Source organism: Caretta caretta, chromosome 7, assembly GCF_965140235.1.
Source record: "Caretta caretta isolate rCarCar2 chromosome 7, rCarCar1.hap1, whole genome shotgun sequence".
NCBI classification, from domain to species: Eukaryota; Metazoa; Chordata; order Testudines; family Cheloniidae; genus Caretta; species Caretta caretta.
Genome location: NC_134212.1, coordinates 106748950 through 106763589, shown reverse-complemented (window position 1 = coordinate 106763589; position 14640 = coordinate 106748950). Strand labels below are relative to the sequence as shown.

Below are 14640 nucleotides of genomic sequence, written 5' to 3'. Positions count from 1 at the left end.
CTATCTCTGTCCTTTTGAAATATAGCTTCTCATAGTTCATGAGTCGAATTCTATTCTATAAGTAAAAATGCTCATAATTAAAAAATACATCTCTATTTCTTCACAGAAAGGAGGACTGTCTGCTTCTCAAAAAGGAAGATATTGCCTTTATCTCTGTGAAGCCAGATGCGTGTAGAACATCTGTAGTCTCTGCCAATGCAGTAAACACTGGGTGAAGGAGGATTCTAAGCCACCTTTCTACCTTCCTGGTCCTGGAGCAACCATAATACTGTAGGGTCATTCCTCTGGTTCAGGATTGCCATAATGCAGCAGATCCTGTCCCATCAGACTCCCTATATAAAAGGGGACCCCCTTACATGCTTCTTTAGGGCAGTTTCTGCTACTACTGAGGTTCTGACCAATACTCTACATTAAATCCATCCAAGCAGTTGTGTGCTTGTTTTGAAATGAGCATCAATAAAGAAGGTCTGTCATTTAGCCCATCGATAATAGTCAATCCACTTTCTGTACTGTGCTTCAGTTCAGCTTAAGATGCATCAGATAATGATTCTGAACTGGTGCGTTAGAAGTAAAAGGTGCCCTCTTATTATCCTTTAGCCAAAGAACTAAAAAACTAAAAACTAAACAAAAACTGAATTCTGTTTTTTAAATCTTCTAGTAATGGGTTGCAAATAAAACAAAACAATTAAGCTAATAAATAGAAAAGTTACAACTCACTTTATTTATAGCACGTATGTCATAGTTCAAGTGGAGGTTCACAAAATGTATTCCAAGTGGCTCTTTAGAAATATTTAACTAAATAAGCCACAAAAATACATACAAAATTTTTATACTTGTGAAAAATGATATTATTACAGATGTTTTATAACACTAACATTTAGTGTACAATACTGGGCAGAATTACAGTAACAAATGTAACAAACAACTTGGGGGGTTTATAATTAGTTTAATAAATATTAAGCTTTGTAAAGACATCAAAATAAATACTTGCCCCTGGAAAGTATTTATATTGGGGTCCTCTCTTTCAAATATTGTCTATCTCTCTCCATTTGAGAGTCCTTCTCCAGAGTCATAGTGTTCTTGTGACATTTTGTTCGTTTTGGAGTTTTGAACCATGTCCATTAACAGAACAACTTTAGTATCTATATGTTCCTGAAGTTTCTGCATACTTCGATCAATATAGTCCATTAGTTTTCTCTCCATCAGTTCCATATTTTTGGATATGACCTTTTCCAAGTAGGAGCAAATAGGCTGCTGTTCCCTTCTGCAAGAATGTAAATATAAATAATTAGTCATTCCTATTTTTAATATGGAGTCAGTGATCATGCTGGCTAACTGGCATAAATAGAGATCCCAGTGCCTCAAGGAAGGGCACTGAAGTTTTGAAGTATTATTGGGATTCTTCGAATACTTACTCAGAGGAGGTACTCTTGATGTTAAAGTCTAAATAATAAATACTTACACCTTTACTACACAGAAGGCCTAATTTTGTCCAAACACACACACACAGTGCAACATATATGATATACATCTGACTAATGTAAGTGCAAGATTTGTCCTATTTTACATTAGAATTTGTACATTTACTTGTACAACTAACCAAACAAAATACTTTCTGAAGTTTGTAAGAGTTAAGGTACTATGCTAATCTGTGTTTAATGTAATCTTACCCCAATATTTAAAATGGTAATTTTTTTGTATTTTTTGTTTAAGAAAAAAGATTAGCACACTAATCTGTACAAATTTTACTTTATGCTTCCATACCTGCATAGTGAGAAACAAAGTCAGGGAATTCTCAGAAGAATAGCAGCACAAAAGCCACACATCATATCCATATGACGGACTTACATTATTTATCATAGTATTTATGGGAGTACGAAATAGTGAAAAAAATGTTTGCAAAAAAAAATAAATAAATAAAATTGGCTTCCACTTGCAAAGTGACAAGAGTATTTATCGATTTGGACCAGCCAGTCACAAGTTTCAACTTTTTGCCATTTAGGGGTTGTGGTTTTTTTGTTCCCCCCCCGCCCTTAAACACAATCTTTGTGTACGTATTTAAATGCAAGAGCTATCCTCCCCCCCCCCCTTTTAAATGTCTCAAAAATTAACAAATTTGTACTAAAACTTTCCAAGATATTCACCATACCCAAACCAGGGGATTGGAGGGAGGGGGAAAAAAAAAACAAAAAAGAACCCCACTACCTTGCTAAATCACTTCCCACTTGTAACCAATGCAATGTGGTGTTTGTCAAGCTGCAACAGAGGGAAAGTTAGCTAGAGTTCTGTCATTTTTCAATACTGCTATTCAGAACCTAGTGGGCAGCAGTATCAATAAACTGATCATCTTCAGTCTGCTGATACTTGGGAAAGATATGAGCTTTAGCACAGGCAGACACTTGAGCTTTTCACTAGGTGGGAGGACCCGAAAAATGGAGACACCCCACTCATACAAGTTCTTGGAGAAACAGAATGAGAATGCACCTTTTGCCACTTAGCAGCCATAGAAGGTTTTGGAATAAAGGCTTCACATTTATCACATCTACTAGGCAGAGGCTCATAAATCAGAAATGGAGCCACCAAGCACAGTTCAAGTAGAATGCCCAGGTAAGGAATACCAGCGCTTTCCCCTTTCCTGGCAGCTGGAGAGGTCTGAATTCTCACCAGAGTGCTGCCACCTATAAAGCATTCCTTTTCCTTTCCACCATCTTTCATAGCTTTAGACTATTATGCATCTGGTAACACGGGAGAGAAAAAGTTAAAGATAAGTATACTATAGAGACTTTGGCAATACAAATGGAAAGAGAAAGATATAGGGGAGGAGGTAGAGTACATAATGTAGGTAAAGCAAGAATGTGATAAAGGGGAAGAAAAGAAAGACACCTAGAACACCACAGAAAAAGGTACACCATGATCTGCCACTGGAAAGAAACCAGGAATAGTATGAAGGTAATAATGAAAAATATTCTATTCAATACATTTCAAAATGCTGATTGACATGGTTAGTTAAATAGGAATTCATAGCTGTTATATTCCTTTAAATTGCAATGGTGGGGCTTTGTGGTGAGTGTCATCATGGCAGATTTTTTTTTTTTTTTTTAAAAACCACTATTACCAACAAGGCACGGTCCACAGGCTAGGACAGGCTTGATACACGTACCCAACTTAACTTACCCAATAGTTTGAATGCCTTCCTCTTCATCCATTGTACTCTTCTCAAAATGCTTATTCCCATCGTCTAGCCGAAGATGATTTACTTGACCACATAAGTTTTGAAGAAAAGGAAGCAGCAGCCCAGAACTGGGCATATTTGGGTTTGCACTTGCTTGCTCTTGCATTAACGATGACAACATAACTTTAAAATCATTTCCAGGAAGAGGAGTGCTTTGTTGCATAGTTTTAAGTGTTTCAAGATCAGGAATATTCTCTCTACCAGGTATCCATGTGTTCATGCCAGTATGTGTTTTTAAATCTCCAAAAACTGTTTCAGTTGTCAAACAACTTTTAAAAGGAAAGGGTTCATCGGATGATTGGTCTAATCCTTTAAAAGCAGCTGCATTGTGCAATCCATCAACTGTATGCTTGTCTCCAAAGACAGATTCTCTTTTTCCAAAGATACATTGAAGTTTGTCTCTAAGAGGAAAACTGTTCTAATGGAAATAAGAAAGTGTACATATTTAATGTGTTATATTTTTAATATAAATCTACGGAAATAATAGCTGTGCCTCTTCCCCTCCCCCCAAAATGTGTAAGCATTCTGTAGCATTTTAGATAACGATAGAATTGCATTCCATTCTCACCAGTGTAAAGTTTACTCAGAATGAATGTGATATGAAAGCTTTATTAGAATGAAAGTTATGTACTGATAATTCTACAGAATAAAGAAATCATGTGAACGTGACTAACATTTGCAAGATGAAGGTTTAGAGTAGCTACAAATTTTGTTAGATTGAACTTCAATTATTGAAGCAGGAGTTGACTAAATTAGGGCTCCAATACCAAAGGTTACTCCGTGTGGGTGAGTGCAGGGGTCCGTACATATGCTTCTCTTCGCAGGATTGAGGCCTATATCCAATAGTTATTACTATAAGTACTTCCACTTTTATTTGGAGGAAACATTTTCTTGTAATGAAGATACAAGGGTTTTTTAAAAACAAAAAAACCCACTATACACACACCACACAATTCTCAATACAAAGTAGTGACAGCTCAGTTGTAACAAACTATTAAACTTATTATAATAGTCTGCCATCTCAAGTTCCAAGATCACTTTTTATCATTTTATTTTAGCAAGAAAGTTGTGACATTTTCCGTTTGGATGCAAATCTCAGGAGTTATCAATGTTTGGTTAGTTTAAGGCTGGATTTCTGCTACAAGTGGCTGATCCTTAAAAATCCTTGATATTTCAGTTGGCACAGAATGGGGCTGCACAGATACTAAATGCGATTTCCTGCAGGAAACACATTAACACCTCACATACTCAGTGATCTGCATTGACTAGTACCTAATTTTTAGTTGAATGGTGTAAGTTTTGTCCTAAAAAACCTGAAATGGGCAGACTGTTACTATAATACTACAGTTTTAAAAGGAACTGCCCGTAGCTGCAGATCTCAACCTAACAGCCCCCCTGTTTTAAATGGAGAGGGGAGGAAGGTTTGGTGGCATAATGTTTTTAGTGGGGAGTCTTCAACTCTAGAATTCAGTCAGTCAGCTTGGCTTGAGTGGCCTTCAGAGCATGTTGCAAGGCTCATCTACGTTCCCAGTCTTGTTACAGAGGTGGTGGCTGAATGAGGTTTGAAATAATAAGAAGTTTGTTTGGAGAGGTCTTTTTGATTGAATGAGTTTGGAATATGCGTGTAATACGGACACAAAACACAAAGTTCTGGATTCTGCGTTTTTATAAATTTAAATAAATGAAAAAAAAGTGTGGTAACTTGCCTTCTGCTGAAGTCGAACCATATTCATGAGCTGCTGAGCACCTGGAGATAACTTTGACCCAATGGATTCCACCATAGTTTGAATTCTGTCTAGATCTACGTTTGATCCTAATGAAGAAAGATCTGAGGCAGATTTTGCAGAAACTGATCTTACTTGTACTACAATTTTAGTTAGGAGTACTCTTTGTCTTTCACCAATGGAAAGCAGCTATTGAAAAACAAAGAAAAATAAATAAGATTTTAGAACAAAGTACTACTTTGGAAATTAAAAGGTGGAAAAGTGAGACCTGTTTAATAGACTTCAGACTGCTATTATTCTGAGTAGTACTCACATTGAAATAGAATATGAGTGCAGATCTGTTAGGCTCTTATCTTGCCAACACTTAAGCACGTTTAAACTTCATGCATGTGAATAGTCCCATTCAGTACAATGAGACTAATCACATATGTAAAGTTACAAATGTGCATGTTTGTGTACAATGAGAATTTTAGGCATTGATCCCACAAACATCTAGAATATGTCTATTTTACAAAATTAGGTGTTTCTTTAAGAGCATCTCCCCCCCCCCCCCACACACACACACACACACGCACACACTTTAATAATGACATTTTTTATGTGGATTTGACATGAGAACCCTGGTATAAAAATCCACCTACATTTTTAAAGAGAATACTCAAACCACATCTTAGGTTGATGTAAACCTAACTATTATCATCTGAGTATCAGATAATGCAAAAAAAAAAAAAAAAAATCACATAAGTAATAAAAAAAAGAATTTAAAAACATTTTGTGGAACTTCCTACCTTAATTCTACAAGAGGTTGTGGAGTACTCCAATTTAAGATATTTTTTGTATAAGGTAACCTTGTCATTTCTGTTAGAAAAAAAATAAATGAGAACTGAGAAGTCTCTATATGGTAAATGCTACATAAATGCATTCTACAGGAGCACAAAAATATCAGCTATTATATTCAGATAATGAGAAAAGAGCCGAGTGGGTCATCTTTTAACAGAATATTTTGGTTTGAACACTGAAATTCAGTCTGGATTTAATCATATGGCTGGCGCACGCACACACACACACGTTCCTAGTTTTTTCATGCATGGTATCTATACGATTTTTTTTCCTAGTTTTGGCTTGACTGATTTGCTAATTTAAGAACCAGCCAGTCAAACAACATATCTGGCCAAACGTTGATGTACTGTAATTAAAATCTACCTCCTTTTAATTCCCCCCCGCCCACTCCACAGGCAAAAATCTTGCCAAGTATACGAGAAGAATCAATATTGACTTATTTATTTTCATTAAATTCTCTTTATATATGGCTCCAAAGAGAATAAAGTGATCCTAAATGGCTTTTAGGGATTACTACTGAGTTAAATACTTTATCTCACCGAAAACAGTAGCTGACAGCCTTAACCATCTGTTTGGCACAGACAACATAATGGCAATGTAAACCACTAATGTGCCTCAACAATGACATGGAGGGCCCACCTTGAAGGGTGAGAAGTGCAGTTTCTATGCCCATTCATTCCTTGGTCTCTGCTGAGACTGTCAAGGCTGCACAAATTGCGTTGGTGGTTTTTGTGATGTGGATATCTTACCACAAAAAACCTCAATTGAGACGAAACACCCAATGGATAGCAACATATTTTGTTCACTAAGACAGCTGGGCTACATTTAAGCCAACAGTCTAAAAGCAATATAATCCATCCCCAGCTCCCCCAAAACAGCCAGTTTCCTTTTCAAATGGATTTAATAAGCAAATATTAAACAAAGCCTACATAATGAAGACACTTACCTATCATTCTGGATGGTGCAGACATTCTGTCCCCTACCAGTTCCACAATACTCTTCTCCTACATATACTTCCATGTTTCTTGCCTCACTTACAATTCCAACACAGACTATTTGCTCAGATCCATGAGGATCACACTGCAGGTACAGTAAGCAGGGAGTTTCCTTTTCATCATTTAAACGTCTCTCCAAAACCAAAGAGTTCTCCCTAGAAATATAAGAAACATTCTGTTTAAGAAACTTAACTACATTTTATTTAACCTATGCTTTCCAGGTAACACTATAGTTTATAAAACAAACAAGAATTCCCCATTTAAAGTGATTCAGTTTTTAAGAGAACGGTTACATAATCTATACTTTTGTAACAGAAGTATTTACCACATTACTTTCAAAGCAGTATCCTTTAGGAAGAACAAACACTACAATTACAGGTTGTGTGTGTGTGGTGGGGGGGGGGGGAGGGTATATTTATATCACATGTTTTACAAATTTCAAAACTTGCTGTGGATTCAGTCTGCAATGAAAATTAATGGCTGTGCCATATCTGAAGGAAGTTTTGCTCCCAAATACTGTTTTAAATGTTGGGGGGAGGGAGGAGGGGGCAGGGAACTTGTGCTATCAATATTTTTAGCTACACACACAGGGAGATCCCTACCCTGAAATACACTAATCAGTCCCAATGACGTGCTAGTTCTCACAGGCCATGTTCTGATAAGCATGGACACAAATCAGATGTCAAGAATTATAACATTCAAAAACCAGTCGGAGAACACTTCAATCTCTCTGGTCACTCGATTAGAGACCTAAAAGTCGCAATATTACAACAAAAAAAACTTCAAACGAGACTCCAACGAGAGACTGCTGAATTGGAATTAATTTGCAAACTGGAAACCATTAAATTAGGCTTGAATAAAGACTGGGAGTGGATGTGTCATTACACAAAGTAAAACTATTTCCCCATGTTTATTTTTCCCCCGCTACTGTTCCTCACACATTCTTGTCAACTGCTGGAAATGGCCCATCTTGATTATCACTACAAAAGGTTTCTCTCCTCTCCTGGTAATAGCTCACCTAACTGATCACTCTCCTTATAGCGTGTATGGTAACACCCATTGTTTCATGTTCTCTGTGTATATAAAGTCAGCCTACTGTATTTTCCAGTGCATGCATCCGATGAAGTGGCTGTAGCCCACAAAAGCTTCTGCTCAAATAGATCTGTTAGTCTCTAAGGTGCCACAAGTACTCCTGTTCTTTTTGAGGATACAGACTAACACTGCTGCTACTCTGAAACTAATCAGGTCTAGTCACTTCTCTTTCCATTAAAAGAGACAGCAGCAGAGCAGTGTACCTATTGCACCGAGGGCAGAGTTGTAATCTCCCCGTGGTGGGGGAGGGGTGGTGGCGGAGGACAAATACACCTGCCCGGACACGGTGAACCTGAGTGAAGACTCACTGTGAGCATAGGCATCTATTCCGGCCTCAGTACAGAGCCTTGCACTAGGGAGAACAGCCCTGTAGCCAGGGCCCCACAGCCAGGGGGCAGGCATCAGAAACCGCCTTCAGGACCCCAGCCTGAGCCCATCGCACCCGGTCATAAATATAAAGTGAAGGGTAAACACCTTTAAATCCCTCTAGGCTAAACCTTAAGTTACAAAAAGACACAAAAACAGGAATATCCATTCCATTCAGCACAACTTATTTTATCAGCCATTTAAACAAAACAGAATCTAATGCATATCTAACTAGATTGCTTACTGACTTTTTACAGGAGTTCTTACCTGCATTCCTGCTCTGGTCCCGGCAAAAGCAAGACACAGACAGAGAGAACCCTTTGTTTCTCCCCCCCAACTCCAGCTTTGAAAGCATCTTGTCTCCTCATTGGTCATTTTCGTCAGGTGCCAGCGACGCTGTCTTAGCTTCTTAACCCGAGGAACATTGACATGGTGGCAGAGCAGTGGGATTAACTTGAAATCATTTTGAGATTTTTTGAACCAGAAGCACAGATTTTAAAAGGATTTTTTTTTTCCTTTGGGCTGCTGGAAAGCAGGTTTTAAGCTGAAAGCAGTTAAGAGTTTTTTGTCTCTCCTTGGGGCCCAGAGCAGAGACAAAAGGGAATTGTCTTTTGTGAGCTGGAGTTTTCTCTACTTAAAGGCAGGGTAGTTAACCTCCTGCAGGGAAATTCACAAGTCTTCACAGACCTGAAAAGGTGGGGTTTTTTTTTTGTTTTTTGTTTTTTTAGCTAAGAGCAACTGGAGGCTTTTTCTGTCTAATTTGCCTGGAGACAAAGGTGTTAGGTTTTTGTTTTTGTTTTTTAAGGATTTTTCTGTAGGCTGACAATCACTATCAGAGAACATAGGTATCCGGTTACAACAAAACCTATTTTTTTTTTTTAACAAGCCAAGTTTTTTGTTTGTGTGTTTTATTTCTAACTCTCGGGTGTAAAGTTAGTTAAAAACAGAGAGGCAAACATGACAGAAACCAAGGAAAAAGCCCAAGAGGCTGCCCACAGGAGAGCTATGGAGGCAAAGGAAAAAGAGAGGAAGCATGAGATGGAGAAGGCAAAGGCTGAGCGGAATCTACTGGATAACCCTAACGATCCTTCCCCAACAATCCACAAATGGGAGCGACTAGGTCCACAATGATGAATCCAGAGATATTGCTGAATATTTTCTCACCTTTGAGAGACTGTGCACTCTCCATAAAATTCCTGAAGCTCACAAGATGACCATATTGGTCACAAAATTAACTGGAAGAGCTCTGGACATATTCAATAAGATGCCTATTGATGAGGCTTCTGACTATACTAAGTTCAAGGATTTGGTTTTAAAGAAATTTTCAAATTACATCTGAAACGTACAGAGTAAAATTTTGAACCCTTAAGAGAGGGCCTGGACTAAGTAATGTGGCTTATCTAAACCAGATGAAGGATCTGTTAGATAAATGGGTCCAAGGAAGGGGTGTCACTAGCTTTGACAGAATGTGTGATTTGATAGCTCAGGAGCAATTCCTGAATATGTCCAAGGAAGAAATAAACAGTGTTTATGCAATAAGGAAATGGACTCAGCAGAAAGTCTTGCTTCTTATGCTGATCAATACGAGCAGTCCCAGACTGCCAGAGAGGTGGGGCAAGCTGGAACAAAACGGGTGAAGGGAGGAGAGAGGAACAACCCTGGTCGCAGTTGGAGCGGATACCAGAAGGAACACCCTCAGACCACACCTTACTACCGGGGGCAGCCCAAGGCCCCAACAATACTCCAGAGACTTTATCGTCCTGCCACACCTTTCTCCAGCAACCCACCTCGCCCCAGTGACCCTTCAGCTGGACGATGTTTTAAATGTAACAAGCTGGGGCATGTAAAGGCCAACTGCCCCAAGAACCCCAACCGAGTACAGTTCATTGCACCGGAATCTCTCCAGAGGTCCTCAGGCCCAGATACCTCCCAGATACCCTCGAAGTGGAGGGAAACTGTGAGTGTGGGTGGGAAGAAGGTCACCGCTTGGAGGGTCACGAGAGCACAAGTGTCGGCTATCCATGCTTTCTTAGTGGACCCCAATTTAATCGACCCAGAGATTCAAGTGACACTTCAACTCTTCAAGTCCAACTCTTTCAATTTGCCTACAGACAAGTTGCCTGTCCAGTATAAGGCCTGGTCAGGAACATAGACTTTTACAGTATATGATGATTATCCCATCCCCATACTGTTGGGGGAAGACTTGGCCAATCATGTGAAGCTAGCCAAGGGGGTGGGAATGGTCACCCGCAGCCAGGCTAAGCAAGCCGTCACGCCTAGCTCTGTTCCGGAAAACTTCTACCAGGACCCGGTCAGAGGTGATGGACCCGGACCCCAAGCCAACGTCTGCAACAGCAGTAGTGGATCCAGTCCCAGAGACCCAGACAGAGCCAGCCCCAGAACCGGAACCAGCGGAACAACCACCACCAGACCCACTGCCAGCACTGAATCCAGTACTTGCAACCCCAACACCAGAGGGCCCCACCGAACCTGAACCGGCAGCAGCCGATAACCCTACACAAGAGGCTCAGCCGGAGCCTGAACCCCAACATAGTGCACCAGCGAAGAGCGGTTCACAGTCAATGGAAATAGCCCCATCCCCTACATCGCTTCCAGAGGGACCAAGCCTAGGTCCACAATCCAATGAGGAACGGATGTCTCCAGCATCAAGGAAACAGTTCCAGACTGAACAGGAAGCAGATGAACGCCTCCAGAGAGCTTGGACAGTGACACGGAGCAATCACCGCCTCTCTGCTCTTCTTTAATTTTTTGGATCGATTAGATTTGTCAGTTTACAGCCCAGGGAGGAGATGACGCTGAGTGGCCTAAAGGTGTCTACTACGAAGGCAAAAGTGCTGGTGGCGTGGAAGAGGTAAACCTCTCCATGACCCTTAGGCGTATGCAGCGACAGCAGATCAAGGAGCTGTGCACTAGCTACGTGCCAACATTCCCAGCCACCCCTGGACTGACTGAACGGGCATACCACTCCACTGACACAGGTAATGCTCACCCAATTAAAGTCCAACCTTACCAGGTGTCTCCTCAAGCTAAAACTGCTATAGAACGGGAGATCCAGGATATGTTACAGATGGGTGTAATCCGCCCCTCTGGCAGTGCGTGGCCATCTCCAGTGGTTCTAGTTCCCAAACCAGATGGGGAGATACGTTTTTGCGTGGACTACTGTAAGCTAAATGCTGTAACTCGCCCAGACAACTATCCAGTGCCACGCACAGATGAACTATTAGAGAAACAGGGACAGGCCTAGTTCATCTCTACCTTGGACTTAACCAAAGGGTACTGGCAGGTACCGCTAGATGAATCCGCCAAGGAAAAGTCAGCCTTCACCACATATGTCGGACTGTATGAATTTAAATGTACTCCCTTTCGGGCTGTGGAATGCACCCGCCACCTTCCAAAGACTTATAGATAGTCTCCTAGAGGAATTAGGAGACTATACAGTCACCTACCTTGACGATGTGGCCATATTTTCCGATTCCTGGGCAGAACACCTGGAACATCCACAAAAAGTCTTTGAGCGCATAAGGGAGGCAGGACTAACTCTTAAGGCTAAGAAGTGTCAAACAGACCTAAACAGAGTGACTTACCTTGGACACCAGGCGGGTCAAGGAACTATCAACCCCCTACAGGCCAAAGTGGATGCTATCCAAAAGTGGTCTGTCCCAAAGTCAAAAAAACAGGTGCAATCCTTCTTAGGCTTGGCCAGATATTACAGGTGATTTGTACCGCAATACAGCCAAATCGCCGCCTCACTGACAGACCTAACCAAAAAGAAACGCTAAATGCCGTTCAGTGGACCGAAGAGTGCCTGAAGGCCTTTAACCAGCTTAAGGCGAAACTCATGTCTGACCCTGTGCTAAGGGCCCCAGACTTTGACAAACCATTCCTAGTAACTACAGATGCGTCAGAGCATGGTGTGGGAGCAGTTTTAATGCAGAAAGGACCGGATCAAGAATTCCACCCTGTAATGTTTCTCAGCAAGAAGCTGTCTGAAAGGGAAAGCAACTGGTCAGTCAGTGAAAAAGAATGTTATGCCATTGTCTATGTTCTGGAAAAGCTACGCCCATACGTTTGGGGACAGCATTTCCACCTACAAACCGACCATGCTACGCTACAGTGGCTTCATACCGCCATGGGAAATAACAAAAAACATATTCGGTGGAGTTCAGCTCTCCAAGATTTTAATTTCGACATCCAACACATCTCAGGAGCTTCTAACGAAGTGGCTGATGCACTCTCCCGTGAAAATTTCCCAGAATCAACTGTTTAAAATTGTCCTTGAGATGTGAAAAATATTGTTAGTCTTTATATACTTGGTAGTATATTTAAAGGTGCATGTGTCTTATTCACTCTGTTTTCTCCTAGAGCTCCAGAAAGAAATCACAGCCCGTGTTTCACCCTATCTGTGATTTGGGGGGCGTGTCATAAATATAAATGGAAGGGTAAACACCTTTAAATCCCTCCTGGTCAGAAGAAAAACCCTTTCACCTGTAAAGGGTTAAGAAGCTAAGACAACGTCGCTGGCACCTGACCAAAATAACCAATGAGGAGACAAGATACTTTCAAAGCTAGAGGGAGGTGGAAGAAACAAAGGGTTCTCTCTGTCTATGTGTTGCTTTTGCCAGGACCAGAGCAGGAATGCAGGTCAGAACTCCTGTAAAGAGTTAGTAAGCAATCTAGTTAGATATGTGTTAGATTCGGTTTTGTTTAAATGGCTGATAAAATAAGTTGTGCTGAATGGAATGGATATTCCTGTTTTTGTGTCTTTTTGTAATTTAAGGTTTAGCCTAAAGGGATTTTCTGTTTTAAATCGGATTACCCTGTAAGGTATTTACCATCCTGATTTTACAAAGGTGATTCTTTTACTTTTTCTTCAATTAAAATTCTTCTTTTAAGAACCTGATTGCTTTTTCATTGTTCTTAAAATCGAAGGGTTTGGGTCTGTGTTCACCTGTGCAAAGTGGTGAGGATATTTATCAAGCCTTCTTCAGGAAAGGGGGTGTAGGGCTTCAGGGGGGGAAAGACATTTCCAAGTGGGCTCTTTCCTGGTTATATTTGTTAGACGCTTCATGGTTGCAGCAATAAGGTCCAGGGGCAAAAGGTAAAATAGTTTGTACCTTGGGGAAGTTTTAACCTAAGCTGATAAAAGTTAGCTTAGGAGGTTTTCATGCAGGTCCCCACATCTGTACCCTAGAGTTCAGCGTGGGGAAGGAACCTTGACACACCCCAAGGCGAGGGTATGGGGGGGGAGGGGGAAGAGTCCTCAGGACTTCCATGCGAGAGAAGAGGTTCAGATCCACACCCCGCCCGGGATCCGGATCAAGCCTCCACTTCCCCGCAGGCGTGTAGGGGCCTGTGTTCCCGGGCGTTCCCTACCCGTTCTCAGGCGGCGCCAGCGCCTCGCCGTCACTGGCTCCCTCGGGAAGGAGACGCAGGGTGTCCGCCAGGCCCCCGGGAGACGAGGGGGAAGCGCAGTCCCAGGAGCAGCCGGCAGCGATGCGGGGGTGCCGGAGGGGGCCACTGGCGCTGCGGCGGCCAGCCTCGGTTGCCGCAACGCCCGCCAGGCTGCCGCTCGCCATCGCAACCGTCCCGCTCGAGGCCAACAGTCCCCTTCCGCGCCGGCCAGAAATAACCAGAACATGCTCCCCACCGGACACCGTTCCCGCTGGAACGCCCGCCTTTCAACGGTCACGGGGCATTCCGGCCCAGCTGCTGATTGGCTCGCAACCTTCCCGTTCTGCCCCATCCCCAGAGCGCCTCAGGCGTCTCAGCTGCTGGGTGGCGCGCGCGCGCAGAATGGCAGTGGCGCTCGCTTCCGCTTCCGTGCTTAGCTTCTGAGCAAGCGCGCGCTAGGGCCAGGGCGGCGGTGGTTGCGTGTGACGCGGCCTGAGGGAAGGTAGCTGCCGGCCCAGGTAGCGCGTGGCTTGCAGCTGCGTCCTGCGCTGGGCCCGTTACCAGTCAGAAGAGCTGTTGGGTGGAAACTGTACAGCCCGAGCCCCATTCCGTGGAAGGCCCCTTAGTGCGAGCAGCGACGGCCTCAGCCCCACCTTCCCCTTCAAGGGGGCTGCGCTCCTTCCCGGGGAATAGGCCCGGCCCAGGGGGGACGTGACCATGCGTGGTGCTCCTGCCTTGCACCCTGAAGGCCTCCTGCACACACCGTGAATACCTTGTGCCGTTCTGGTCGCCTTAGCTCAGAAAAAGATATATTAGCATTGGAAAAGGTACAGAGAGGGGCAACCAATAATTAGGGTTATGGAACAGCTTTCATAGGAGGAGAGATTAAAAAAATTGGGAAAGAGATTGCAAAGGGGTGGGGGGGTGATCGAGGTCTGTAAATCATGCCTGGTGTGGAAAAAGCGATGAAGCATTACTT

The 14640-nt window shown here is 42.4% G+C and overlaps 2 protein-coding genes across 3 annotated transcripts in view; one reads left to right on the top strand and one right to left on the bottom strand.

The window, feature by feature from the left end:
• Positions 1–702: 702 nt before the first annotated feature.
• On the bottom strand, positions 703–13955 carry C7H10orf88 (chromosome 7 C10orf88 homolog). 2 transcript variants are annotated; one of them, XM_048858944.2, is made up of 6 exons: positions 13644–13955; positions 6743–6946; positions 5745–5814; positions 4939–5145; positions 3175–3650; positions 703–1264 (listed from the first exon to the last, which is right to left on the bottom strand). In XM_048858944.2, the coding sequence occupies exons 1-6, from the start codon at positions 13844–13846 to the stop codon at positions 1036–1038; spliced, it is 1389 nt and encodes a 462-aa protein (XP_048714901.1). In that variant the 5' UTR covers positions 13847–13955; the 3' UTR covers positions 703–1035. The 2 variants fall into 2 exon arrangements, with proteins under 2 accessions (XP_048714901.1, XP_048714902.2); XM_048858945.2 differs by lacking the exon at positions 13644–13955 and adding an exon at positions 8517–12765.
• LOC125640433 (disintegrin and metalloproteinase domain-containing protein 9) overlaps positions 12847–14640 on the top strand; it is a 42666-nt gene continuing 40872 nt past the window's right edge. The window contains exon 1 of the mRNA XM_075131035.1: positions 12847–12911. Coding sequence (XP_074987136.1) covers positions 12875–12911 — 37 coding nt within the window. The 5' untranslated portion in view covers positions 12847–12874. The remainder of the gene's footprint in view (positions 12912–14640) is intronic.